This window comes from Phycodurus eques, chromosome 2 (genome assembly GCF_024500275.1).
Source record: "Phycodurus eques isolate BA_2022a chromosome 2, UOR_Pequ_1.1, whole genome shotgun sequence".
Classification (NCBI taxonomy): Eukaryota; Metazoa; Chordata; class Actinopteri; order Syngnathiformes; family Syngnathidae; genus Phycodurus; species Phycodurus eques.
The window spans coordinates 41,725,694-41,752,508 of record NC_084526.1 but is presented as its reverse complement, the minus strand read 5'-3'; the positions used below and the strand labels follow the sequence as shown (position 1 = coordinate 41,752,508).

Below are 26,815 nucleotides of genomic sequence, written 5' to 3'. Positions count from 1 at the left end.
CATACTATTGTTATCGATATCAAATTATGAACCACGGAGCTTGACATGTATTCATAGCTTGTCTTACATTAATAAACAACTTGGACTCTTTTACTCTTTTGAGACTCCGCCATGACCCTTCAAAGAGCAACAGGTGCATGTTTCTGTGGGAAATTGAGCAATTGTCGTGGAAACACACAGTTCTAAAGATTGTTTCAAGCGGCCTCATAAACACTGTTACTACTGTATCGTAAAGAATGCGCACATTTATTGCATGCGCAGTTTTATAGTTTCAAGATATCCAATCTTGATGTAACACACACACACACACCGACTCGTTGGTCCTGTTCTTCATTTCCATTGAACTGTTTTTTTTGTTTTGTTTGTTTTTTTAAAAGCAATGTGTTTGAAGATTGTCAGTCATCAAGGTCATGGCAATCCGCAGAGGTTGAAAGTAACAAAGTACAAATACAAAATTAATTCTCGTGTCTGTGCTTCAGTATTTATTTTTCTGATGACTATTTACTTTTACTCCCTACATTTGAAAACCATGAAAAACACAGACAGTTAAGGTGTATTTTTATTTTTTTCCATAAGCTAATTTTCCTTTTTTTGGGTGTGTTTTTTTTTTTGTTTTGAACCTGTTGTCAGTCAGATCAGTCCTCAATACTTTTTTTTCTTCTTCTTAGTGTAAAGACTATGTAACTTCATTTTTTTTTTTAAATGGGGGAGCTCTTGTGTGCAGGTTTTCTTTTTGTTGTGCAAAATTGTCCCAATGGTATAGTACAGTTTGCAGCTGCTTACTTGTACTTCAGTGAATGAGTTGAATATATACTTCTTCTTGATCAAAGTGTCTTTTTTTCCCCAAAGTATCAGTACTTCTAAATACAGAGTCTACTACTTTTGCCCCCTCTGCTGTGAAGTATGGGGAAAAAAATCAATTCTAAGTATCTGTCATAGTTATACAAAGGACGCTCGATGTACTGTTCCTTACATTTTTGTTTATTTTCGTTCACCTGCTGGACTAAAATCTTTTGGACAAGAAATCGCTGAGTCATTCTATGACTCATAGCCACGCCCCTCGAGGGACTTCCGTGTTTTGATGAAGCAAGTGGACAGAAAATAACTCAGTCATTTGGATACATTACCTTGAAGGTAAGTCTGCGTCCTATACTGTATCTGCAAAATTAAATATGACTTGCTCTCGTAAGGTATATAATATATACTACAAAGTAATATCGAACGCATGTGACGTTCCTCATTTTATTCAAACACTGTTGCACAGGGCGACACATGCAAAAGTACGCAATTAACGAGTGAGCAACGTTCCACATGAGATGTTTTTATTTGTATTTTATTTAATCACATTCATGAATTGATTTCGCGTCTATGAACGTAGCATAGCGTGACGTCACCGAACCGCGACGCTCTGGAATAGCGATCAGCTGACTCGACCTCAGCTGATCGGCTTTTGATTATTTAATCCTTTATTTTTATTTTAAACCCACAACCACAAAGGTACCACTGCTAAAATCGAAAAATTAAGAATTTCAGACGCCATAAGAAATACTTAAAAATAATAAATTATATATATATATAATTACACCTGTTTCTGGAAAAGCACATTTTCTATTCCGAAGTCATGGATTTGTAAAACAAAAAAACAAAAAAAACACTGTTTTACAGCACAATGAACGTGAGAAAAGTGGAGAAAATTGTACTGAGTGTGGAGCAGGGTGAGGGAGTTGGCGCTCGTGTTCGCAGAAGCGTTGGTAGAAAAGAGGTACAGTATGTGTCTCGTTGTTTTCTTTTATTCTTTTTTTTTCAGAATATATCAACGTCTATTTTGTTGTGAGTGCAGTTATTCCCAAGTGTCTCTCCCAGTTGCAGAACCTGGATCCTTTTTTGATGTTGGATGAGTTTCGTGTCAGCAAGCCAGCAGGTTTTCCAGACCACCCTCACAGAGGATTTGAAACGGTAAGGGTACTCCCCTCACTTCAACATAGTTGCTTGACACCAAGATGCCACAAAATGGTGGCAAAGCCCTATTTGTGTCTAAATGAAACTCCTCAGTTCACTTCAACACATTTCCTTGACTGCAAGGTGCCACAAGATTGTGGCAAAGCACTATTGTCTTAATACATAATATTGTTTTAGCTCCATCTTGGGGCCAAGGAACTATAGTGAAGTGAGGGGAGGAGCTTCACTTCGTCAAGCCAAATCCGTATCATATCATAAAAAAGGGATTTGCTGCCATGCAGTGGCATCTATAGGCAATTACAAGCCTTTTTGAATAGGCATCAATTACTGTAGAGCAGCGCACCGTATCCATAAAGAGAAATTTCAAACAACTTTATCGCAGACATTCCAGATGTAATCTCCCAGTGTGGGTGCATACGGCAGAGCTCCCAGCATGCCTTTCTGCAGGTGTGTTTGCTCACACTCGCATAACTTTGGAGGACGATGCAGCTGTGCTGAAAGATCACAGGCAGCTCGCAGTAGGAAACCCAACTTTCAGATGTTCCCCAGTGAGTTCCCGACCCTGAACTCAGCACTTTTTTTTTTTTTTTTTTTCCCATCCAGCTTGATCACTGATCACAAAGATCACACACACACAAACATTCACGCACGCAGAAAAAAACAATTATCACCCAGGTTTGATCCAGACTGTGCATTTAACAGCAGTTCAAAGGTCATATGGAAAGTCCAAATTGTTCCAGCTTGCTGTATACATCGCAGTTCATCGTTCGCACCCCAGCTTTATGGCAGATTTGTCAGCAATTTGTTTTTTCATCGCCTTTTACATTATTCGGACTGGCAAGTCCAAATTTAGAGTAGCGCACCTTGAGTGTTGTACCACGTTGTGCCGCAACATGCTGGCCAGCACTGAGGTCTACTGGAAGACATTTAACATAATTAACAGTGGGAAGACGTTCCACAATGACTATAATCTCACGTAATATTTATTGTTTCTACAGAGTGGAGAAAATATACCACGAGATGGCAGCATACATTTCTAAAATGTGAACGTTTTTTTCCATTTGCCCCGATACCTATGTATAATGCGCACTGTAGATTTTTGGGGGGGGGGGTTGCGCGTTATACACAAGAAATTACGGTATTTCAGGTGGGTCTACTCTAGAATGCGATAATGGGGGTTAACTGTGTTTTTCTTAAGATCTTTAGGAAAATGTATCAGGTCAGATTATGCATTTTTCATGAAAATTGGGCCTCTGCATGTACCCCATCACATTTTTGTATCACAGCCAGCACACACACTTAGTGACACAGTGTACATCTCATGAAGCACCAAGGGAGCAGATGAGGTGACCTACTTTTCCTATACTTTGGTCCGCTTCTCCCTCCCCATCGGTCGACCACACTGACCAAGCCAACTGTTGTGCTTATGTCGGATGTTATGACGTTTCGTTCCCTTGAAAGCGTCCTCTGGATCCAGATGAAACGTCCTTTAATCTTTCAGATGCTAGCCGTTGGAGGAGGTCTTGTTCTGATGAGCATTTATCAAAGCGTTAGGAATGTTAATGGGGAAGTAGAGCACGTTTGCTTTAATCTTTGCTACGTTATCTTTTACACCGTTGCTGCGTTGTTCCCCGAACAGGTAACGTACGTGTTGGAAGGGGTCGTAGCCCATGAGGACTTCTGTGGCCATTCAGGGCGACTGCAACCTGGAGATCTGCAAGTACTTATTTTCCAACAATAGCGGTCGACATTTTAGAAGGGAAAATCCATGCCAATCATGTCTGTGGGATGAAGATACCTTTAGTGGTCAAAGCTCAACAAATCACCAGTTGTAAATGTTACAAATTACTTTTTTTTTTTTCTCATCTTGCCATCTTGTGGCATTGTTGTGCCAAGAAACTATGTTGAAGAGAAAGGAGGAGCGTTATTTAGTCAGGCCTTAGCCCTATTTAATAGAAAAGTGGTGCTTTGCTACCATCTTGTGGCAATTATAAAGATTTTGGTGCGGTATCAGTGACTTACTTGCTGATTTTCACTCTTCGCGGCAGGGCTCAGTCCATGTAAATTGTAAATTCATTTAAAATACTAAAATTATGTTCATTTCCGAATTCCGGTAAATCAGGGAGGTTTTACGGTCATCTGTGTTTTTCTCGCTTGTCGCGTAACAGGTATTGTGGACGCACAGGTGGCTCGGCGGTTGAGGGTTTGTTCTATTCAATGGGCTAGTTAGCATCATGGTCAAATGTACAGCAAGGATAAAAAATTGCGAGGACATTTGAAGGTACCAGGAGGGTTCATTAGGTATATTCTGCATTTGCTTTGCTTCTGGTGGTCAAGAATAAGGTGTACGATAAAAAAATGAAAATGTCTGTGTGTGCGTGTGTGTGTGTGTGTGTGTGTGTGTGTGTGTGTGTGAATGTCTGTGCTTGTCCAGTGGATGACTGCAGGACGGGGAGTGGTTCACGCTGAGATGCCCATGTCTGAGGAACCCTTGGTGGGTTTGCAGCTCTGGGTGAACCTGTCCAGACAAAACAAAATGGTGGAACCAGCCTATCAGGAGCTGCGGAGCTCTGAGATCCCCAAACCAACTCAGGGCGGAGTCACGGTGGCCGTGATTTCTGGAGAAGCCCTCGGAGCAAAAGTGTGTGTTTTGTTTTTGTGCTATTGCATTTGTTTGTGTATTGATTTGTGTTGTCTTACAGGCCAAGGTCTTCACAAGGACATCGACCATGTATTTGGATTTTGCGCTGAGGACAGGAGCCCAACATGTGCAGCCAGTTCCCTCAGGTAAATAATAACAGTCATATATTTGCTGTATGGAAGCATGTTTGGTTATTGAAATCGCCCTGTTGTGGTCCATGTAATAGATTTGTTCAGACCAAGTTGAGAAACGCAAACTTCAGAATAATTGCATTGGTTTGAGTTGGCGTTCTTTCGCTATCAACGGAGTAACGGACAGATGGTACTGATTTTATCAAGCAAATGATCTCACCCATTGTGAGGAATATGCAAGCTGTATCACTGAAATAAATGGACTTTTAAAAAAAAATAAATAAATAAAAAATGTTTTTCGACAGGATGGACCGCTTTCATTTACACTCTATCAGGAACCATTCATGTTGGTGAGTGTCTGGTTTTAAATATCAAATATAAAAAGGATGTTCCTGTTAAGAGTTTTACGCCTCCCACGTGTTTACAAATCTGTGAGCAATTGAAAAAGGTTCATCATTTCCAAAGCAGAGCCAGGCACTAGTTCTGTCCAAATGAAGCTCCTCAACCCACTTCAACACAGTTCCTTGGCACTAAGATGTCACTAGATGGTGGCAAGTTACTACTTTTATTTCTTTGAGCCTGAGCACGCAAACAGCAAATGGGCGGATAGACCGGAAAGAATCTGCGACAAGGCGAATTTGCAAATTTGTTGTGAATTTGCCGATGAGGACATCATGGCTTCGTTTCATTCGACTTGCCGTGTTAGTTGTGCTCTTTGAACATTTTCACTTGATTGATTTGCCTTGCTTGGCGTGAGAGGAAAGGTAAAGATCAAGGTGTTATTAGCGACAAGCAAGCGTTTCTCAGTTTTTGGAAATATTGCCATCAGATGTTTTGATGAGAGCAAAACAATGGAAATTTGAATTTACTTGAGTTCGTGTCCACCACCACGTTTACTGGACAAATAACAACGAGTCAAATACGTTTTGTCAAGTAGATCATTCTTAGGCTGAAATTGATTGAAACTGAGATGTTCCATTTGGACTGTTTGTCTTTTTATTTTCTTTTGTTTTATTTTTAAATAAAGGCCCAGATGAGGAGCAGCAGAAGGTGGAGCCCCATCACACGGTAGTTTTTGGGGATGGAGATTGTGTGCGATTTGTAAACAAAGTAAGAGATACTCGATATAGTCTCTCTCTTACTTATTCTTATTAAGTACTTATTCCACTTTTTTGTCTTTTCCTTTCAGGGTTACGACATTTCCCATTTTGTCCTGATCGCCGGAGAACCAATCAACGAGCCTGTGGTGAAACACGGTACGTTTGTTCCGCAACATTTATTTTTTTCCCTGCCGTGCGTACGAAAAGGAACACACAGCTCCATGTGTTTTCCCTTCAGGTCCATTTGTTATGAACACGCAGGAAGAGATCAGCCAGGCGATCAGCGATTACAGGAATGCTCAAAATGGCTTTGAGCGGGCCTTAAATTGGAGATCGAAGATCGGGGACGCTGTTTGACCACAATGTTGTACGAAATATCTTGTTGCTTGTCTATATGAGTAATATTTTATATCCTAAAAAGGCGTTTTCATTTTACCTTTCATTTCATTCGAGCAGCAACCGTCTAGCACTGTGGTTCTTAAAACTTACAGTAGCATAGTAGGTCCAAGTGTTCATAAAAACCGACGACGACGACAACAACAACACAGGTTTTATGCCTAAAAGTTTCATTTGATAATATTGTTAGCCACCGTAACATTATGCACAGTTTGAACATTGTAACACTAGAACATTTTTAAAAATGACATAGGTAATGCTTTTATTCAAATGTACCTGACAAAAATGTTACCGAAATAAATGTTTGAAAGCAAACAGTTCAAAAAGATTAAATGCTAAGGTATTGTACTTAAAGATTACATAACTGTACTTAACACATGTACTCTCTTGGGCTAACATTATGAACAGTTTGCGTATCACTGGAGAGCCCACATGCCAACCTTTGAGAACCACTGGTCTAGCAGACGTTCTTGATTAAAGCCTTTGAAATCTGTTTCGCCTTCTGCGACAGTAACTTTGTCCTTCTTCTGCATCCTCCTTGTGTCCACAAAATGTCTCCTGGTCTGTACTCAAGTCAATTATCACACAATAGATGAAGGCCATTTTTTTTCTTTTTTTTTTTTTGTCCTACCTGCGCTCAATTTTCATGTCCTCGGGACACTTAAGAGATGATAATTGGATGGATGTGCATGTATGTCACGCTTTTCATCTGAAGGTTTTGAATGCAACGCTTCTATTGGATCTCATTGGACGAAACAAGGGTAACTAGTGAAGTGTCTGCAGTGATTGCATTCCCTCCTTAATGTTTATTCCGTCCGAGCAGGGAGGGGGTGTCATCGGCGGGACACGGCGGGGCGGCGCCGCTTGCTTGTTTCTCCCCTCGCGTGTAACACAAGTCTGGATCACATTTAAAACCCGTTAGCGGTCGTGCGTGTGCAGAGTGAAATGCTTGGTGACGGCCTGGAAGGAAAGGATGGTAGCAAGAAGCAAATAAGTTGGGGGGGGGGGGGGGGGGGGCAAAGAGATACAGTAGGTGTCAGGCATCCGATGGCTTGAACTTCTAAACTTGGGCGTGTAACCGAAGAGAGAGGAAACAGACTTCAACTCTCTCGGGCCTTCCCGCTGGGCAGCTTTCAAGCGACTCTTTGGATTTTATGAGGTCATTTTCAGCTTCTAGCTCGTCGCCTACTTACTCAAGCGCGCACACGCGGCCGTGGAGGAGTTTATGCAGCACATACACAGAGGAGGTCAGCTGGTCTGGCAGTCAAGAGAGGAAGCCGGCTGTGAAAAGGAAGGAAGTTCATAGCGAGTGTTCCTCCCAGACGACGAGAGGAGAGGGTCCAGGCGGGACGCCGATGAAGATGAAGCGGACTCTTTGTCGAACCTCCTGCTTGGTGACTCTGCTGGCGGAGCTCAGCTGGATCAACGGGAGCCTCGGCCTGCAAAGGGAGGCGGGGAGTAGGGTGAGTGGCGTGGAAGGTCATCTTTTGGCCTCTGCTAACTGTCAGTAACAAATACTTTTGTCAGCATACGTCCGTAGATCACATCTGCACTTTTTACTTTGAACTAAGTAGCGCAGCTGAATCAGCACTGTGCTTTTACTTCTTTTTATATCTATCGATCTCTGCCCTACAAGCTGCCCAAGCGACTTTTGCGCACGCACCGGTAAATGTCCCATTTGGGGATTTTCTTGAAGCACTGAAGGAGGAACCTATGACATTGGGAGCGAGGACAGCAGCACTTTCATTGGCGAAAAACACTCAACTTCCCATTGCTCTACGTTGATTTCATTCTTTTTCTCTCTCCGTGCCACATGCTGTTTCACTTCCCCCTTCAATATCGTCATCATCGTCATCATCATCATCATCTCGGGAGCTGTTCCTCATTAGCTGACGCAACTCTTTTGGGCAAAATTGCATGTAAACTCTGTTTCTCCTATTAAAGTGGAAGAGCACTCTTACACACGGATGGTTTATGATTGTCACTGTGCCTCCTGCGCGTTAGTTTTGAATGTATTTATTTCTTTACTTTTGCTCATACGCTACTGAAATGCTCCCCCACACACTGGTGATTTATTTTATTTGACTTTTGTGTCATCCCAAATTGTTATTCTTATGCGTTACGTAAGCACACCGACGCGGCACTTGAGAATGAGGAGCGTTGACAGAGTGAGCTGTGAAGGTCGTGACCCGCTGGAGAAGAGACACTCGGCCGCTGACCGAGACCCTGGAACAGAACTTGTTTCGGGCTTGCGTAAGACAAGACGTGTGCGTGCATAGTTATACACACGCAGTTTGTATTCTTCTCTGTTTCTCACGACCAGGCCAAACGGATCGATGCAGTTACCTGAGCTCTATTGCGAGTGAGATATTGAGTTTAGAGACGTGTACGTAACCTTCAGCGCTTCCATTTTCGACGACGCTTTCAGCTCATTTGTGGCCATGTGCTGTTGATGAAAATACGCAGGTGGCGAAGCAGTGGGAAAGGAAGGTGCGCGCGGCCTCCGGCCTCGACGAGCTGCTCAGGCTCGCCGACTTCCCCGACTGGAAGTTGTGGAAGTGTCGCATGACACTGCAGCAGTCGGACTCTCTTTTCTGGCCACCTTTGGGCGGCTCCCATCGCTCCACGCGTTACGCGGCGGAGTCTTACAGCCTGGAGATACTCAAAGGTAGGGCGACGGGCTCATGTCCGGTGTGTCTGCGCGTACTCACAGGGGTTTTTTCAGTATATCATGACCGCATTTGGTTCATTCCGCTATGATGTGTGGAAGGATTGAAGTAGCGTGTGTGAGAGGCGATTGTGGATTCTGTCCCCGACGGCTCCTTCATAGAATGTTGCGTCTCCCGTGCAGCCATCGATGAGGAGTGGCAACGGACGCAGTGCATGCCAAGAGAGACGTGTGTGGATGTGGCCAAGGAGCTGGGCACTGCCCCGTCCGTGTTCTTCAAGCCACCTTGCGTGTCCGTCCACAGGTTTGTTTAGCGCAAAACCACAGCCGCGTCATTCGCTTCATCTTGAGGCTACCGCATGATGGAAAGCCATCGAATCGTTTCTTCGGTATCCTCGATATACGGCTTAACGTGACAATGTTATTTCAGCGATGCGCTTTTATTTTCCTCATCGCAGATGTAGTGGCTGCTGCAATCAAGATGGTGTCACATGCAGAAACACAAGTACAGTACTGGTCAATAAAACTGTAAGTGGGCCAGGGTACTTCTCAATGGCGTCGCAGTCTTGAGGAGACGAAATCTCTCACGCGCGTTTTCTGTTTGCGTGCGCTGCAGGTCCTGAGCGTGATTCCATTCAAGTTTGTACCGGAGCCCGTGTTGATAAAAGTCGCGAATCACACAGCATGCCGATGCATGGAGCCGGCCATTATACGACGCGACGCTCAGCCTCAGGGCAGCAGTGGGTGAGTCTGAAAGCTGTCACTCCACTCTCTCAAATAGATGGAAGATGCGGTTGCTGCACAGTATGAATCTACTTTTCTTTTCTTTTCTTTTTTTTTTGCAGTTGTTCTCTGATCAGTCAGCTTCCAGAGGCCGAGGACTCCATGAGACTTTGCGTCAGCGGTTGGATTTGGGATTGCGCAAGTGACAGATGCATACCGTACCCCTCCGGTGGTAGACCAGGTGAGCGTAGAGTCTATGTGGTCGTATGGCGGGCGAGGGGGGCCTCGTTCTTCCGCGTATTAAAAGCAAATACGCTTTGAAATGTGCCTGCTAATTTGTCGTTCACTCATCACGCTCCGCTGTAAAAGGTAAGTAAATACCACCTCAACACTTATTCTGGTATTTTCCGACTGTATTTTCACGTGACAGTTACACGGTTACTCATCAAGCGCGCAGCCAGTATGTGAGACTTCACAGTCAGCGATCGTGACTCGCGGCGATTCCAACATAATCCAATGACCTCCTGTTTAGAGTTGCCACCGACGTCACGGATGCCCGACTGTGAGATCGATGTCGAGCGTTGCGACTGTGTCCCGAGAGCTGAACCCACCGCCCAACTAAGACCGGTCCAACGCTGCCACCTGAGCAGCTCCATCTGTTCTCACAGACGTCAATATTTTGACCCCTCATCCTGCAGGTATAGGACACACAGGACCTCGGCATTATGGAGAAGTGCGCGGGGCCCTTTTGCTGTGTCTAAACGCATCTGTTCCCCCCCCCCTCTCTCTCCTAATGGCAGGTGTAAGTGGCCCAAGTAGCTGCAATTAGGATAAACTCGGGCCCGGTCTTTTTGGAAGCAGAGACATAGAGGCACGTAACTTATTTACAATACTATTTATGCAAATCACGTGAACTAATAGAGATGATAGTAGGTCACAGGACCATGTTAATCCATTTTTAACGTGCTGATCTTATATTTGAATCAATGTGTGAATTTTATTATTATTATTATTTTCCGTGTGTGTGTGTGCACTGAATATATAGATTATAAAAAAGATTATTTTTGTATCATTTATATTTGTGCAATTGTGGATTATTGCTCCCATTTTATTTGATTTGTATTTTGCATTTGAAAGTATCTCCATTTCCTCTCATGGGGAAACGCAACTTTCGGAAATAACAACGTGAAACTCCATCCTTTAATGTTCATCTGAAATTTAGATCATTTACACAAAGATAAAATCATGACAATAAACACATCGGTAATAGGACAATACGGGTTTCTGCGATGGACATTTAGACGCAAGTCAAAGCTTGAGCGTGCCACGCAGTGGCGTGGCAGAGGTCATGCGCATGTCACGATTTGGACTGTGCGTGGACGCTTTGATGATCTCAGGGCAGAAACAGCAGAGGTTCTCCTTGAACTCCTTCTGAAGGTTCTCGCTGAGCAGATAAAGAGAAAAAAAGGGTTCAGGCAGGAGTTTGTGAAGGCCAGGATCCGAGCAACAGCGCTGCACACAAAGTGGATCGGGGACGTGTCCACCAAATGGATCCACAAAGATATTGTACAGAAAATAATGTATTTATGCACTGGGGAATTAAAAAAAAAAAATACCATTGGTAGGCAGCATTTCAAGTTGCTTTGCTTTGAAAAAAAGAACAGTTGTGCGAGACAGTGAAGCACTTCAGCATGAAGGTTTTTGTCTGTGAACCTATTTCTCTGGCGCCATCTTCTGGCATTTTAGGGACAATCAAACAATTATGAAGTGAGGGGAGGAGCTTCATTCAGTCAGCCAATAGCCTTGTCTCCTAAAAAAAAAAAAAAAAAAAAAGTGCTTTGCTGCCATCTCCTGGCATCTACAGGCAAATACAAATATTTCGGGTGGGAGTCAATAAACAATATTGCTTCCAAAGTCATTCCAAAGACTGCGCATGACACAGATTGACTTTGAGCCAAAACAAATGAAATGAATAACAAACTGCACAACAATGTAATGTTGCAGGAAATGGCTATTTAAAAAAAAAAAGCTGTTTAAAAATAATTAGAATGAAAAAGCTTGTTGTGGCTATTTATAGCTGTTTGAGCATTTATTTGATATCCTTGATATCCATCTTAAGGTCCATGTACTAGTATGCCCTTCGCCCTCGCTCGTAAAGCAATTCCGTACACTATTTGCACGACGAGGGTGCAATAGTAGGCGGCACTTTAAAAACCTTAGTGCCTTTGTGCCCGTGTCGATCCAAACTGAGCATGATCGTGTTTGTAAAAGCAGACTATTTATCACATATCTCGTATTTGGATTCGGATTGTGCAAGTCGCAGCTTGTTGAGGCCTACCTCTGAGTAGTGGTAGGAGCGGCATAAGAAGATGGCGTGACCGGCCAGCCAGCATTCGGCGCAGAGGGCCACAAATGCCAACACTGTCTTGGCCAAGCGTTTTCTTGACTCGACCTGTCGAAGGTTCGAGAAGGAACGTTTCAGAATATTGGAAGAAGTAGTCTCCTCGGGCACATCGGTCAAGCAGCTCAAGAATACAGCGATACGACGCGAGAAATGGTTGTTACAGTCTGTAAGTAATGTTGCATGCCCCGTTTTATGGGTTGCTGTTCTGTGTGTGTGTGTGTGTGTGTTAAATAAAGTAGCAGTTGTTTCAAGATTCGCATGTAATACTGATGCTAATTTACATTAGACCGTCTATGGCGTTTCGCATAATGCGGTACGTTGGCAATAAGCCACGAGTCTTTCGGTAATATATGATTTTGCTTCATTTTGATGTTTGTTTGACCTTTACAATGTTTGATTCTCTTTTGTTTTGTGCCCTCTTTTGTGTGTGTGTGTGAAAGTCGCAGTTGTTTGACGGTTTCTAATCACCTCATCCGTCCGTGTTAATATCCGTTAGCCTGCTATGGCGTTTGGCATTATATGTTAACATTCAGCAAGTGCGCTTTTTTTACATTTATTTTAGAAGAAATTATAAGGTTTTGATCTCCAAGTAGGACATTTTCTTTTGATTAATACGTCGGTTTTACAATAAACTTCAACTGGAAGTCACGGATAGCAGGTGTTTTTTGTTTGTTTTTTGTTTTTTTCCCCTGTGTGTGAACGAGAAAACGGGCACTAAGAAATGTTTTGAAAAGAGCGTTTCAATGTGTTCAAAGTGTGTGGGAAGGGTTAAAAGGCTTTCCGAAGCATTTTCCATGGTCTCTATGTTGCTGTTTGTCAGCTATCCTGGCTAGGGTTGGAATGTATCCCCCCCCCCCCGTGACGAACAAAGGTTCATTGCACGTCTGAAACTTCCCTGCTGTCTTGCATGTGTTTTCCCCTCCACAGGCAGCTTGCATACACTCCCCGTCAGGCTACTAGCGATGAAGGTATAGTACACCGCTATGACCAGCAGTGGGATGATGTAGAAAACGAGGAAGGAGACAGCGGAGTGGATCTTAGGGTGCAGCTCGCCACGAGGGGGATAGGGCGCACAGGTGACAAAGCTCTTATTGCCGGAAGGAACGTTAAAGACGTGAAGGTCAGAGAAGATGGCCTCTGGAGGTGCCAGGACAAGGGAAACGATCCAGACGAGCGTCGCCCGCAGGACGATGCCGGCCGCAGAACTCGACGTCGGGATGTCGAGCGGCCTCACGATGGCCCTGTGCCTAATGTAAGAGAAGTCGGTGGAGCGCTTATTCAACAATCCATGATATTTATCTTAAAGTCGCACGAAAGTGGACCAAAAAAAAGCTCTCATCATTTGGCACACCACGGTGAAGTGTTTTTTTGTTTTTTTTAAAAAAGGCTGCCAAATTTGAATGGATACCAAAAAAATCAAAAAATAAAACACCACGTTAAATAGTGTCAGATTGGCCACTACACAGTGAAAACATATCAATAAACGACTGTGCTGCAGACATAACACTAGTCGACATCTGTCAAGCACTAGTAGCGGCCTGGACCCTTAATAGTAGTGCTCATATACACTACTGAAACAGTCTCATATGGACTACTGAAATTCTCTTATACAAATGCCTTTTTTCATAAAGGTCTCATACAAACTACCGGACTGAATTCTTTTTCACTCATATACAAGACCGAAATGCGCTCATGTACACTAATGTTTTTTGCTGACTGGGAGTTGACTGGGAGACGCCGGACAAACTCATCATCACTGGTGAGCTTTTGGAAGGAATCCTAACATCAGCACCGATGCCGACAAGTACACTAAATATCGAAGTCGCTGTGTTTGTGTCCAATTTCGCCGTTTGTGAGTGCAACCGGGTCAATCTGTGTGTTTATGTATCATTACACAAAATCTGTTACTCCCTGTGTGTATGTGGCTCGGTGCTCCTCCTCCTGTCGTTTCTTCTTCTGTGCTCCCCACTATAAATGTTTTCTGCGACCCCGCCTCCGCCCTTTTGTGAATCACATACAATAAAAAACTCTTACATTCTACACCAGAAAACCTCTCACTCACACCAATCTCTAATAAAAAGTTTTTTTTTAAAAAACTCTCGCTCCACCACAAAAACTCACAACCCAAAAAAACCCTCTCACACCCAGAAAACCTCTCTCACTCATAAAAAAAAATTCAAATGTACCAACAAACTCTCAACCACCAAACAAAAAAAACCCTCTCACACTCAACAATAAAACTCTCACAGGCACCCAAAAAATGATTGCAAAGCTCAAGAAACCTCTCACACCTAAAAAAAAAAAAAAAAAAACCTCTCACTGTCACCACAAAACCTCTCGCACAAAAACGTCCACTCTCAAGACAACCATTCACGGAAACCGGGAAACCTTTCAAACTCACCCAAAACCTCTCGCTCACAGGAAAAATTTACTTCTTACGCGCAACCCAAAAAACACTCAAACAACGAAAAACTCTAATGTACAAAAAAAAAAAAACACACAAAAAAAGAACCTCTCACACTCATAAATAAATAAAACTCACACTCAAGAAACTCTTACACACATGAAAAAAACTCCCAGTCAGCAAAAAACTCTCTCTTTCTCTCTCTCTCTCTCACACACACACACACAAACCTTTTACACCCAAAAAACTCTCACACTCACACAAAAAACACGCACGGACTAAAAAAAATTCACACACCACAAACCTAAAAACTCAGTCACCCAAAAAAATGTCTCACACGCCCCCAAAAAACGTTTACACTCACCAAAATACCGCTCACTCATGTCAAACAACTCTCGCTCTCACCAAGAAACCTCTCTAACTTATCAAAAAACGTTTCGGTCACACCCAAAAACCTCTGTGGCAAACGAGAAAAAAACTCTCTCTCACCAAAAAAAAAACAAAGAAACTCGCACATACTTCAAAAAAGTTCACACCACGATGCCACAAGACGGCGCCAAAGCAATATTTTTATATTAGACATGGCTTTGGCCTGAGCACAAAACCACAAACAGGTGAGTTTTTCAACGAATAACTGAGATAGTTTCAAATCAAATAGCGAATACGCGGGGGGGACACTGACGTTCAACGCACGAATCAGGGAGTGACTCATGTGCAAGAAGTTCTGATGTTTGCACAGACTGACTGCTCAAACTCCCCCACCTTCCTGCCTCCACTTCCTGCTCGCCGTCTGGGGCTCTCTTCCGAAATCCGGAGTTCTCTTGTAGCTGGGCTGCTTCAACAAAATGGAACTTCGCAGGTACCACAAATGAAAAGGAGCTAAACCATCAGGAGACACTCAAGATACCACTTAAAGGTGATGTAATATAACGATGCACACCCCAAAAAAATAAATGATAGAAAAATACTGACCAGTAGGCTGTACGAGGTAATACGCTGGAAACAGAACACATGGGATTTCTTTTCATCTGCTGGGTTTAGGCCTGCAAGGCGACTTTAGGCTCTTTTGTTGGACGTGAAGGTGAGATGATCCGGCCGAAAGAAAAAGAAACAACATCGGTTGTAGCAGCGGGGAGCATGTATCGGGGGAGAAAGAAAAAAAGCAGAATTGGAGGGCGCAAGAAGAGTTCGTCACACATAGAAAACCTCCTTTGTAAATACGCAAGCGACACAACACAACGTCGGAAAAAAGCCAATCATTCGCACCTATGGGAAATGTTGTCTTCCAACATAAACCGATAAAAACTCACACTAACAAAAGCAAAAAACACTTACGTAAAACAAAACACAAAAAAAACACAACATACCAAAAACACCCTCACATTAAAAAAATCTCACGGGCACCCAAAAACTCTCATATGCCTCAAAAGAACTCCCACACCCACCCAAAAATCTCTTGTTCACACTAAATAACTTTTCTCACACATTACAAAACACACGCACCCAAAAACTTCAGACACGCACATAAAATCTCAGTTAAACCAAAAAAAAAAACTCACACCAAAAAAAAAAAAAAAAAAAAAAACTCTTACACGCCCTCCACAAACTGTCACACATACCAAAAAAAAAACCTCTCACTCACCAAAAAACTTTCACACTCACCAAAACAACCTCTTAAATTAAAAAATAAATAAATAAATAAAAAAACTCACCAAATATCCCCTCGCATTCTCCAAAGAAATCCCACCTTCCCAAAAATCTCTCCCACACTCCAAAAAAAAAACCTCATTCACACCAAAAAAAACCTCACACGCACCCACAAAAAACTCTCACACACACTAAAAATCCTCTCGCGATCCCACCCTCTGTGACTCACCAAAAAGATTCCGATCAACAAAATCCCCCTCTTTCGTGACAAAAAAAAACTTCTTACAAACATTCTCACACTTCAGTAAACCTCATACACGGGCCAAAATAGGCACACACCCAAAAACATCTCTCTCGCGCTCTCTCTCTTATTACTCTTACTCACACACGAAACAACCTCTCACTCACAGGAAGAAAATCACACATCCGAAAACCTTAGACCGAAAAATGTTCTCACTCACAAAAAAAACATTTTACTCACACCCAACAAACTCACACCCACCTAAAAACCTCTCTCTCGCGAGTAAACCAAAAAAACAACTCACACCCACCAAAACCAACAAACTCTGTCACAAACAAAAAACGCGTCAACAAACCTCACACACCAAAGAAACTGTCACATACCAAATACCTCTCACACACCCCAGAAAAAACTCTCATCGCCCAAAAGAACTCTCACACACATCCACCCAAAAATACTCTCACATGCAAAAAAAAAAAACTCACATTCACACACACACACACAAAATTTCTCTCTCACGCACCCAAAAACCTCTCTTACCCGATCAGAAACTCATTGTCTATTGTACTTAAGCACATTTCAGCATCTGCACTTTTATACTAGTATTTCAGTAAATGAGTCAAACCAGTACTTTCTGTCCAACCAGTGCATTCATTTTTACTCAAGTATCTGTATTTCTATTTAAATACAGGGGGTGTGTACTTTTGCCACCTCTTCCAGGTATAGTACGCTAAAAACACACAGGTCAGATTCTCATCCGACCAGTCTGACAGGTTCCAACACCTGTTGTTGAAACTTGTTTGTTGTGCCACCCCCCTCGCCCGTTTTGACATGCCCGATGGGTTAACTGAATCTGCTCCGTTTTGGCACTTTTTGTCAACCGTGTAGCTAAAATTTATAACAGACACTATTGAATGGGAAAAGAGTCTCTGGGAAAAACTCCTTTCCAAGCCAGGTGGTCTACATTGGAGGAGCGGACAGGCCAAAACATGTTTGCTGGGCGGGACAAGAATGTTACCTGTTCAGCGAGAGAGGCTGTGATTGGCTCAGGGGAGCTGTCAGTCAATAGCTGAGCCCCGGGCTGAAGCGTCTCACCTGGAGCAACGCGCAGTTCGACGAGGACTGGTTTCGAATGCGGTACTCGATACCGGTTTCAACTAGTACAAGACGCACAAGGCCACAGTCCAACTCGTCGCGTTGGACATGGAGATGAGGATTTTCACCTTCACTCTTCTGTATCTCAGTGAGTCATTGCACGCACATTTTTTTTTAAGAGGCCACACCAACTTGGGTTTGTGCTAATTGTAAAGCGTTCTCAAAGGTTATCACTCATGTGAAGTGTTTGTGTAGTTACTAGAATAGTGAAATTGGTCTGGAACTATAGACCCCATTGATTTAAAAAAAAAAAAAAAAAAAAAAGGAGGTGGCTAGGGATGTAACTAAATTGAATGTTCTTCAAAACCTACGGCAATAAAACGGGGAAACGCCCAACATGGCTGTCTCCCTTTTGCTCGACAAAGTGCATAGAGGCTGTGTTCAAAACCACTGCCTGTGCCCTATAATGACCTCTAGATGCATTGCAATTTTGTGGTGCTGTTTGAATGTGTAGTGATTCACACACGCTTATATAGCAGAGGTGGCTTTGTTCTGTTTCACTCTGATTTGTTTGTCTGTTATTTATTTATTTATTTATTTATTTTCCATTCCTTTATTCAAAAACAGGACATTTCAAATGGACAGGGCAGGAAGTGCCCAAACAATTTCATTAGAAGTTGCCGATTTTCATCAAATAGTCAAAAATGTTGTTCGTTGTTTTTGATGATAACTTGTTTTGTTTAAACACAAAGATCATCAGCGTGCTTTCATGGAGGACAACAGAAATGTGAAAAGATTTACTGTTGAGATGGGGAAATACCAAAGAGTTTGACAATTTCAAGTTGTCTTAAAAGATTCATCAATTTTCAACATAGTTGTTGATTAATTTGGTAATCTATTAGTGGCCGATTGAGTAATTGTTGCAGTCAGTTATATGCAGTGCCCGTTTTGATAACTTGGCACAATGAAACCTTCTCTCCACACAAAAAGTTTACCTCTCTTATTAATTTGCATAGTGCTCGTACCGAGAAGAAAAATAAATCACGTTCCATTTTTTTATTTAGAGCGAGCCAGGTTAGCAAACCCTTCCCATAGCTTTGCTAATGTTGTGAACTAACAACAACAAAAATGCTAAATTGGCATTGTATGGTCCATGGTCCTTGCTACCTTCAAAAAGGTAGCAAGCCTATTTTGACTGAGTAAAAAGTACAAATGTAAGGAGTAAGCCTAATATAGTCTATATTTTAGCTTAGCTTATTTACAACCCCAATTCCAATGAAGTTGGGATGTTGTGTTAAACAGAATACAATGATTTGCAAATCATGTTCAACCTATATTTAATTGAGTACACTACAAAGACAAGTTATTGAATGTTGAAACTGATAAACCTTATTGTTTTTAGCAAATAATCATTAAGTTAGAATTTTATGGCTGCAACACGTTCCAGCTGGGACAGGTGGCAAAAAAGAGTGAGAAAGTTGAGGAATGCTCATCAAACACCTGTCTGGAACATCCCACAGGTGAACAGGCTCATTGGGTACAGGTGGGTGCCATGATTGGGTAGAAAAGGAGCTTCCCTGAATCGCTCAGTCATTCCCAAGCAAAGATGGGGTCGAGGTTCACCTCTTTGTGAACGAGTGCGTGAGAAAATAGTCGAACAGTTTAAGGACAATGTTCCTCAACGTACAATTGCAAGGAATTGAGGGATTTCATCATCTACGGTCCATAATACCATCCAAAGATTCAGAGAATCTGGAGAAATCGCTGCATGTAAGCGGCAAGGCCGAAAACCAACATTGAACGCCCGTGACCTTCGATCCGTCAGGCGGCACTGCATCGAAAACCGACATCAATGTGTAAAGGATATCACCGCATGGGCTCAGGAACACTTCAGAAAACCAATGGCAGTAAATACAGTTCGGCGCTACATCCGTTAAGTGCAACTTGAAACTCGACTATGCAAAGCAAAAGCCATTTATCAACACCCAGAAACACCGCCGGCTTCTCTGGGCCCGAGCTCATCTAAGATGGACTTAGATGAGCCGTGGTGATGATGAAAAGTGGAAAGATGAAAAGTGTTCTGTGGTCCGACGAGTCCACATTTCAAATTGTTTTTGGAAATTGTGGACGTCGTGTCCTCCGGGCCAAAGAGGAAAAGAACCATCCGGACTGTTATGGACGCAAAGTTCAAAAGCCATCTGTGATGGTATGGGACTGTGTTAGTGCCAAGGGCATGGGTAACTTGCACATCTGTGAAGGCACCATTAATACTGAAAGGTACATACAGGTTTTGGAGAACCATATGCTGCCATCCAAGCAACGTCTTTTTCATGGACGCCCCTGCTTATTTCAGCAAGACAATGCCAAACCAGTAGCTGTCACAACAGCGTGGCTTCGTCGTAAAAGAGTGCGGGTACTAGACTGGCCTGCCTGCGGTCCAGACCTGTCTCCCATTGAAAAGGTGTGGCCCATTTATCAAGCGTAAAAATCGACAACGAAGACCCCGGACTGTTGAACGGCTGAAGCTGCACATCAAGCAAGAATGGGAAAGAATTCCACCTACAAAGCTTCAACAATTAGTGTCCTCAGTTCCCAAACGTTTATTGAACGTTGTTCAAAGAAAAGGTTGAACATGATTTGCAAACCATTCTATTCTGTTTTTATTTGTTTAACACAACACCCCAACTTCATTGGGGTTGTAGCTGCAAGAGGAGGAAGCTGGCTTCACTTCTGTGTGGGTACTAAGCATTTATCATTTTTGTAAAAGTGTACAATGTTGTGCCTATGTTGAAAAACAGTCATTGAAATCAAAAATCTACAGTATTAACTGTTGTGACATCATTGCAGTGGTGATGGGTGCTGGTGCCTTACAAGTGAGCATCGCAGAGGACCAGTACGAGTATGCCAGAGGTGACAACGTCACGTTGCCATGTTTGTTTGAATCCATATTAACCAGGCCGCCGCTCGTGGTCATCTTGTGGTCTGTGGAAGGATTAGAAGCTAATGCTGACGAGGTTTGTTATTTATCTGGCTGTCTGTCTCACTCTCATAGCAGTAAGTAGAAAGAAAAGACAATATGGTCTTCAACTTTTAACCATCGGGCCTTTTTGGTTTGCAGTTCCCCTTCAGCTTGTTGGTGGCCATAAATAAATAAATGTAACTGAACGATTTGTTTGTTTGTTTTTGCCTGCTTTTACTGCATAAAGTGTTTAACTAACATCGGCGCTTGTCATTAGTATAAAGTGTGCATTTCTTTTTTTTGTCCAAAAATTGTGAAATGGTATCATCTGGTAGAAAACATTGAAAGCTAAAAATTTCAAGTGATGAGTCTGGAATAGAGCTGCTGTCAAATATTTTTAGAGTCGAGTATTCTACCGATTATCCGATCAATCGGGTAATGCGAGCAGTTTTGATGCAGAGATTTGCTTCAGCTTTTATTTTGAAAGAATTTAATTTCTCCAGTTAGTCTGGAATTACATCCACTGGATCCAAATTGAATGATTCAATGCGTTTAAATTTGACAAAAAATGCCACAATAGTCAAAAGGTCCCATTTGATGTAAACAATATATTGTTGAGATATTCAGAGCTTAAATTGGGGAAAAAAAAAAAAAACAATCAGGCAAGAATCCCCATCCGTGGTGTTTTACTACATTTGCATTAACGCAGTTAAAAGGTTTAAAAAAAAATATATATTTTTTTTTAAATGGAACGAGCCCAGATGGTGAACCGTTCTGATGTTGTTCATTTGAACAGAAAGTGATCGCCGCTTATTACTCGGCTGGTGCGTTGATGGACATCAGAGAAGCCTACAAAAAGCGACTGTCCATGGATGTGGACTTGGCCGCGGGAAAGGCCGACCTGAAGCTTACCTCCATCTCACTCGCGGATAACAAAGAATTTGAGTGCCGCGTCCAGATCCCAGGCGACACTGAGGGCACGCTGTTCGACACTGCCCGCTTGGTGGTTCTCGGTAACATTTTTCATTGACTGCAAAAGTAATGCACCTCACATATTGCCTGTCTTTTTTGTTCATTAGACATATGAACACCTTTCCCCTCATATATTGCGTGACAATCATCATGATAAAGATCGTAAAACATTTTCACTCCTCCCACATGCTTTAAACTTGTGGGACGAGTGTACTTGTTCTCACAAAAAGAAATATACAGTGGGTAGAGAGAGTTTCCAGAATCCCTTTTTAAATTTTTCACTCTTTGTTATATTGCAGCCATTTGTTAAAATCATTTAAGTTCATTTTTTTCCCCTCAATGTACACACAGCACCCCAAAAAAATGGAATTGTTGAAATTTTTGATTGATTTATTAAAAAAGAAAAACTGACAAGTATCCAGACCCTTTGCTGTGACCCTTGTATATATTAACTCAGGTGCTGCTCATTTCTTCTGGTCGTTCTATACCTTCATTGGAGTCCAGCTGTGTTTGATTATACTGATTGGACTTGATTAGGAAAGAGAATCATGAGGTCAAAGGAACTGCCTGAAGAGCTCATAGGCAGAATTGTGGCAAGGCACAGATCTGACCAAGGTTCCAAAAAAAAATCCTGTTGCAATTCAGGTTCCTAAGAGCACAGTAGCCTCCATAATCCTTAAATGGAAGACGTTTGAGACGACCAGAACCCTTCCTAGAACTGGCCGTCCGGCCAAACTGAGCAATCGGGGGAGAAGAGCCTTGCTGAGGGAGGTAAAGAAGAACCCAAAGATCACCGTGGCTGAGCTCCAGAGATGCAGTCGGGAGATGGGAGAAAGTTCTAGAAAGTCAACCATCACTGCAGCCCTCCACCAGTCGGGGCTTTATGGCAGAGTGGCCCGACGGAAGCCTCTCCTCAGTGCAAGACACGTGAAAGCCAGCATGGAGTTTGCTAAAATAAAAACAAAAACACCTGAAGGACTCCAAGATGGTGAGAAATAAGATTCTCTGGTCCGATGAGACCAAGATAGAAATTGTTGGCCTTAATTCTAATTGGCATGTGTGGAGAAAACCAGGCACTGCTCATCACCTGTCCAATACAGACCCAACAGTGAAGCGTGGTGGTGGCAGCATCATGCTGTGGGGGTGGTTTTCAGGGGCTGCAGGGACAGGGAGACTGATTGCAATCGAAGGAAAGATGAATGCGGCCAAGTACAGGGATATCCTGGACGAAAACCTTCTCCAGAGTGCTCAGAACCTCAGACTGGGCCGAAGGGTCACCTTCAAAAAAGACAATGAAAAAAGACAATGAGTGGCTTCTGAAAAACTCCGTGACTGTTCTTGAATGGCCCAGCCAGAGCCCTGACTTAAACCCAATTGAGAATATCTGGAAAGACCTGAAAATGGCTGCCCACCAACGTTCACCATCCAGCCTGACAGAACTCGAGAGGATCTGCAAGGAGGCATGGCAGACGATCCCCAAATCCAGGTGGGAAAAACGTGTTGCATCATTCCCAAAAGGACTCATGGCTGTATTAGCTCAGGAGGGGGCTTCTACGAAATACTGAGCAAAGGGTCTGCATATTTATGGCTGTGTGATATTTCAGTTTTTCTTTTCTTAATACATCTGCAATAATTTCAACAATTCCGTTTTGTTTTTTTTTCTGTCGGTATGGGATGCTGTGTGTACATGAATGTGGAAAAAAATGAACTTAAATGATTTTAGCAAATGGCTGCAATATAAAAAAAGTTAACATTTTAAGGGGGTCTGAATACTTTCTGTACCCACTGTGTATATATAAAGTATTCCCTTACTGACACTGAACACTCTTCAAATGATGCTAAACATGAGTATTTGTACACTTATTCCTATGTGATGATGTATTTCTGTTACTGTGTTGCTTTCAGTGGCTCCGTCTACGCCCATCTGTAAAATTGAAGGGAAAGAAGAATATGGGCAGAACATTAATCTGACCTGTTTCTCAGAGGAAGGCTCGCCACCACCCAAGTATGACTGGACCAGTCTCGATGTACGTAATGTTCCCCATATCAAAGACCAACGGACTACTAGCAGTAAGTACACGTTTACCTATTCTCATCCTGTCAACTTACTACTACCTGCATCGAAGCAAAATTAGGGTGAGAAACAAATGACTGACTGACATGTCATTTTTACCACATGAAGTGTGAGGAAGTAAACCACAAGCACAGTGTTCGTATGTTTCTGTTCCAAAGGCCGGTTTAAAATGTTTTTGGTTTTTTTTGTATGCCAACATAAGACTTTTTTTTTTTTTTTTCAAAAATGTAGACTGTTTATTCCTGGTCATGAGTTTCATGTAAATGTATACGAGGAATGTCAGGACGTCCGATCATCAAACCCATGTCATTCTGATTGTTTCTGTCAGAGGGCGGCGTCCTTTCTCTATTCAACATCACCAAAGAGACGTCGGGGTACTACACCTGCACCTCAAGCAACAAGATCCGCTCTGCCAGCTGCAACATCACCCTCACAGTCATGCCACGTAGGAAACTCCTCCGCTATATATTTTTTTGCAACAGTGTATTGTCATGTGTTCTCCTCACGAGTTTGTCTTCCACTCTGTTTGTGTAGCATCCATGAAAATCGGCTTCACGGTCGGAATAATTGCAGGAGTTGTTGCAGCGTTGATCATACTGGTCGTTGTCATCTATTGCTGCTGCCGCCGCAAGAAGAAAGAGGAGGAGGAATATACAATGGGGTAATAGTTTTTTGCTTTGTCCCCCCCCACCCCCTCCACAAACACACTCAAGGTTGAATGAGTTTAATTAGGACCTAAAGGTTAATTGCATACCTTCACTCATAAAGCCCTTTAAACTCCAAGCAGTATATGTATACATTTCAAGTGCATAGTTAAACACAAACGAGAAATTGTCTCCTGCAGTTGGATCCGGTCTAGTACTACAGCAAATAAGCAATGGCCGTCGTCGCGACAGACGTGTTTTGCTAGTTCAACTTGGCTTGAACACGTTTTCCTTCGATCAAGCGATCAGAGGACGGAAAACTGCTAAATTATCGAGTGGCAGCGCTCTGGCCCTGTGAGGACCAACGTGAAATCTGATTGGGTACAGAAACGGTCCCATTGCTAATATACAGATTCGTTGGGCAGCACCGTCGATTCGCAAGGTCCTGGGCAGATTAGATTGACATGGCAACACACGGAGGCTGAAATCTGACTGGACAAACGTGCACATACTGGAAGAAGTGCAGCCAAGTGAAACTCTGCAAAATGAAGAGAATAAGTTGAAGAGAACAATTTCTGTCACGTAACGTTGTTAACTTTTCAGAGTTCGCGAGGAAGGGCACCCCGACAAAGTGCCAGACAAGAACGGAGCTGAGAGGTCAGCTGTTAGACGCGATTCGGACGAATCGGATGTGAGGGCCCCCCTCCGGGAGCAGAACGAAGAACGACGCGAACGTGACCACAGCCCCCGCAGGGATCACGACGATCGCCGTAGCGACTACGACGATCGTCGCAGGGATCCCGACGACCGCCGCAGCGACTACGACGATCGTCGCAGGGATCCCGACGATCGTCGCGGGGATCCCGAAGACCGCCGCAGCGACTACGACGACCGCCGCAGCGACTACGACGACCGCCGCAGGGACTACGACGACCGCCGCAGCGACTACGACGACCGCCGCAGCGACTACCCCGATCGGCGCAGCGACTATTCCAACGTACGTGACGAGTACAGCCGCGAGCGCTACGACGACAACCGCCGTACCGATCCCCGCGACGAGTACAGTGACCGCCGTGATCGCTACGACGACGACGATGAGCAAAACGGAGATAAGCGCAACCATGACGACGACCGCTACGATGAACCTTATGATGATCGGGAGAAGCCTCCTGTCCCATCCGATAAGCCACGCCGAAGAGACAACTGAGCCATTCATCTTGGTTTTGAACCTCCAAGGGCTTTTGTCACGCAGCAGGAACTGTTTACGGATGAGCGCAAAAATTGGGAAAGTCATTTCCATCGAAAAAATAACCCATGGCACCGGTGTCCAACTTGTAAACTTCCTTCTTTGTTAGATAATACTGGAGTTTCAAAGGGGTGGAAAAAGTATGGACAGCTTCTGGCAAATTTCAATGGGTGTTTAATACGGGGGGGATTCTGGAAATGGAGTAACCCCCGCGATTGGCGAACGTCAGGGAGATTCTTTTTTTTTTTCTTTTTTTAAATTGAGGACAAATAAAGTTGATACTGTACTATAATTGCCTATAGATGCTACAAAATGGCAGCAAAGCACTAGTTTTGTCAAAATGAAACTGCATCTCACTTCAGCATAGTTCCTTTTAATTACAAATATGCGGGGGTTCGCTGCATTCTAAATTGGAGACTTTCCATGGGAATTATTGGAATCTACATGAAATTGAGGTTAATTAACGGACATCTTGGTGTCTAGGAACTATGTTGGAGTTGAGCAGTTTGATTCAGACAAAATAGTGTTGCTTGCACGTACCTCCAATTATGACAAAGCGACAACAAAACTCAAGTTGAGGCACTTGGAAGTCAAGGCACCACCGTGCTTCTGTACCGTGGTTGTTTTAGTTAGGATTATGCTGAAATAGATTTTCCTTATTCTATTTAAGTTCCTTATTGAGACAGAACCTTCAGTTCCTGGTTTATTCCTATTTATTTCTATTGATTCGGTTCCATTATGTAACCAATTTGCGGAATTTTTGGAATACACCAAGACGGCATTCTTAATTGATGTTGTTACCAGGTAGATGCGGCGATAGCCCTAAACCCCGTTTGTTGCATTTGAGATGTGTGTGAGTGTAATTTTACGACCGTTCAGACGGGTTCGGACACATTCTTCCGAACAATGTGACTGCAATTGAACATGTAATTCTGATTGTACTGACTGTTTGTTAGGCTACAATGCGTAGCAGGTCTTTGCCACCTTTGTCGCGTGCTTGTCTCTCCGTAGAACAACTGCTTGAGTTACCTGCCGCAATTCTTGGGCAACCGACCTCCATTCCAGGAAAGCTAACCAAAAATCATTGTTTGAAGTTTTGAATGCAATACGCTTCCGCAGTTTTGTAGTTCAGCTTTGATACATTAATTTTTTTTCCACACGCCACAGTGATGTGCGTCATGTTTTTGTCAAACGATGTCAATATATCCTATTATTGTATTTTATTCCATCGGAAGTATGAAATAAAGTAAGGCTGAGGAGACTTTTAAAAATGGTTCAATAAATCTTAAACACTAGAGGGCAGTACCTCACGATTGAAGAAAGTCGTCCAACTCAAGCCGTGGCTTGGGTTAGATCCAGAAGGGTACGCATATACTAGTACAGTAGAACAATTGTGTCTTACTAGTAACTTTTTTGTTTGTTTTCTTCCCCCACTCAGAGTGCCACTTTTGACCTCAGTAACACTATTATGCTCAACAAGTTGGCATATCATGCACTAGTAGCCTCCTGGA

The 26,815-nt window shown here is 43.0% G+C and overlaps 4 protein-coding genes across 10 annotated transcripts; 3 read left to right on the top strand and 1 right to left on the bottom strand.

Annotated features, from left to right (window-relative positions):
- Nucleotides 1-1,047: 1,047 nt before the first annotated feature.
- On the top strand, nucleotides 1,048-6,720 carry pir (pirin). 4 transcript variants are annotated; one of them, XM_061670775.1, is made up of 10 exons: nucleotides 1,048-1,134; nucleotides 1,666-1,762; nucleotides 1,870-1,956; nucleotides 3,599-3,679; nucleotides 4,394-4,600; nucleotides 4,662-4,746; nucleotides 5,037-5,081; nucleotides 5,759-5,841; nucleotides 5,921-5,987; nucleotides 6,070-6,720. In XM_061670775.1, exons 2-10 carry the CDS (start codon nucleotides 1,670-1,672, stop codon nucleotides 6,186-6,188), a joined length of 867 nt encoding a protein of 288 aa, XP_061526759.1. In that variant the 5' UTR covers nucleotides 1,048-1,134; nucleotides 1,666-1,669; the 3' UTR covers nucleotides 6,189-6,720. The 4 variants fall into 4 exon arrangements, with proteins under 4 accessions (XP_061526759.1, XP_061526758.1, XP_061526762.1 ...); XM_061670774.1 differs by having other exon boundaries at nucleotides 1,864-1,956; XM_061670778.1 differs by lacking the exon at nucleotides 3,599-3,679 and having other exon boundaries at nucleotides 1,864-1,956.
- A 537-nt stretch (nucleotides 6,721-7,257) lies between these two features.
- On the top strand, nucleotides 7,258-15,491 carry vegfd (vascular endothelial growth factor D). Its single transcript, XM_061670772.1, has 9 exons — nucleotides 7,258-7,690; nucleotides 8,694-8,895; nucleotides 9,079-9,199; nucleotides 9,354-9,423; nucleotides 9,512-9,639; nucleotides 9,741-9,859; nucleotides 10,151-10,316; nucleotides 10,419-12,188; nucleotides 12,950-15,491. The coding sequence occupies exons 1-8, from the start codon at nucleotides 7,382-7,384 to the stop codon at nucleotides 10,435-10,437; spliced, it is 1,134 nt and encodes a 377-aa protein (XP_061526756.1). The 5' UTR covers nucleotides 7,258-7,381; the 3' UTR covers nucleotides 10,438-12,188; nucleotides 12,950-15,491.
- grpr (gastrin-releasing peptide receptor) lies at nucleotides 10,805-16,900 on the bottom strand. 3 transcript variants are annotated; one of them, XM_061670773.1, is made up of 5 exons: nucleotides 16,139-16,900; nucleotides 15,399-15,489; nucleotides 12,924-13,269; nucleotides 11,957-12,076; nucleotides 10,805-11,062 (listed from the first exon to the last, which is right to left on the bottom strand). In XM_061670773.1, the coding sequence occupies exons 2-5, from the start codon at nucleotides 15,452-15,454 to the stop codon at nucleotides 11,012-11,014; spliced, it is 573 nt and encodes a 190-aa protein (XP_061526757.1). In that variant the 5' UTR covers nucleotides 15,455-15,489; nucleotides 16,139-16,900; the 3' UTR covers nucleotides 10,805-11,011. The 3 variants fall into 3 exon arrangements, 1 of the variants encoding a protein (XP_061526757.1); XR_009768192.1 differs by lacking the exon at nucleotides 12,924-13,269 and having other exon boundaries at nucleotides 11,957-12,070; nucleotides 16,139-16,787; XR_009768193.1 differs by lacking the exons at nucleotides 12,924-13,269; nucleotides 16,139-16,900 and adding an exon at nucleotides 15,693-15,962 and having other exon boundaries at nucleotides 11,957-12,070.
- Nucleotides 15,216-26,599, top strand: LOC133399307 (cell surface A33 antigen-like). Of its 2 annotated transcripts, none has more exons than XM_061670771.1 (8): nucleotides 15,216-15,342; nucleotides 17,270-17,557; nucleotides 20,257-20,423; nucleotides 21,165-21,381; nucleotides 23,246-23,410; nucleotides 23,743-23,859; nucleotides 23,949-24,075; nucleotides 24,662-26,599. In XM_061670771.1, the coding sequence occupies exons 2-8, from the start codon at nucleotides 17,518-17,520 to the stop codon at nucleotides 25,263-25,265; spliced, it is 1,437 nt and encodes a 478-aa protein (XP_061526755.1). In that variant the 5' UTR covers nucleotides 15,216-15,342; nucleotides 17,270-17,517; the 3' UTR covers nucleotides 25,266-26,599. The 2 variants fall into 2 exon arrangements, with proteins under 2 accessions (XP_061526755.1, XP_061526754.1); XM_061670770.1 differs by having other exon boundaries at nucleotides 15,217-15,342; nucleotides 15,468-17,557.
- The last annotated feature ends 216 nt before the right edge of the window (nucleotides 26,600-26,815 follow it).

Coding starts and splice junctions, on each gene's coding strand:
- pir (XM_061670774.1), top strand. CDS start 1,670: ATGAACGTGAGAAAAGTGGAGAAAATTGTACTGAGTGTGGAGCAGGGT. Junction 1,763..1,863: donor GAAGCGTTGGTAGAAAAGAG/GTACAGTATGTG, acceptor TGTCTCTCCCAG/TTGCAGAACCTGGATCCTTT. Junction 5,988..6,069: donor CGAGCCTGTGGTGAAACACG/GTACGTTTGTTC, acceptor TTTTCCCTTCAG/GTCCATTTGTTATGAACACG.
- vegfd (XM_061670772.1), top strand. CDS start 7,382: ATGAGGTCATTTTCAGCTTCTAGCTCGTCGCCTACTTACTCAAGCGCG. Junction 9,424..9,511: donor CAGTACTGGTCAATAAAACT/GTAAGTGGGCCA, acceptor CGTGCGCTGCAG/GTCCTGAGCGTGATTCCATT. Junction 9,860..10,150: donor CCCCTCCGGTGGTAGACCAG/GTGAGCGTAGAG, acceptor CCTCCTGTTTAG/AGTTGCCACCGACGTCACGG.
- grpr (XM_061670773.1), bottom strand. CDS start 15,454: ATGAAAAGAAATCCCATGTGTTCTGTTTCCAGCGTATTACCTCGTACA. Junction 12,077..12,923: donor AGGGGAAAACACATGCAAGA/CAGCAGGGAAGT, acceptor TTCTCGAACCTT/CGACAGGTCGAGTCAAGAAA. Junction 11,063..11,956: donor GCTCCTACCACTACTCAGAG/GTAGGCCTCAAC, acceptor TTATCTGCTCAG/CGAGAACCTTCAGAAGGAGT.
- LOC133399307 (XM_061670771.1), top strand. CDS start 17,518: ATGGAGATGAGGATTTTCACCTTCACTCTTCTGTATCTCA. Junction 17,558..20,256: donor CTTCACTCTTCTGTATCTCA/GTGAGTCATTGC, acceptor ACATCATTGCAG/TGGTGATGGGTGCTGGTGCC. Junction 23,860..23,948: donor CACCCTCACAGTCATGCCAC/GTAGGAAACTCC, acceptor CTGTTTGTGTAG/CATCCATGAAAATCGGCTTC.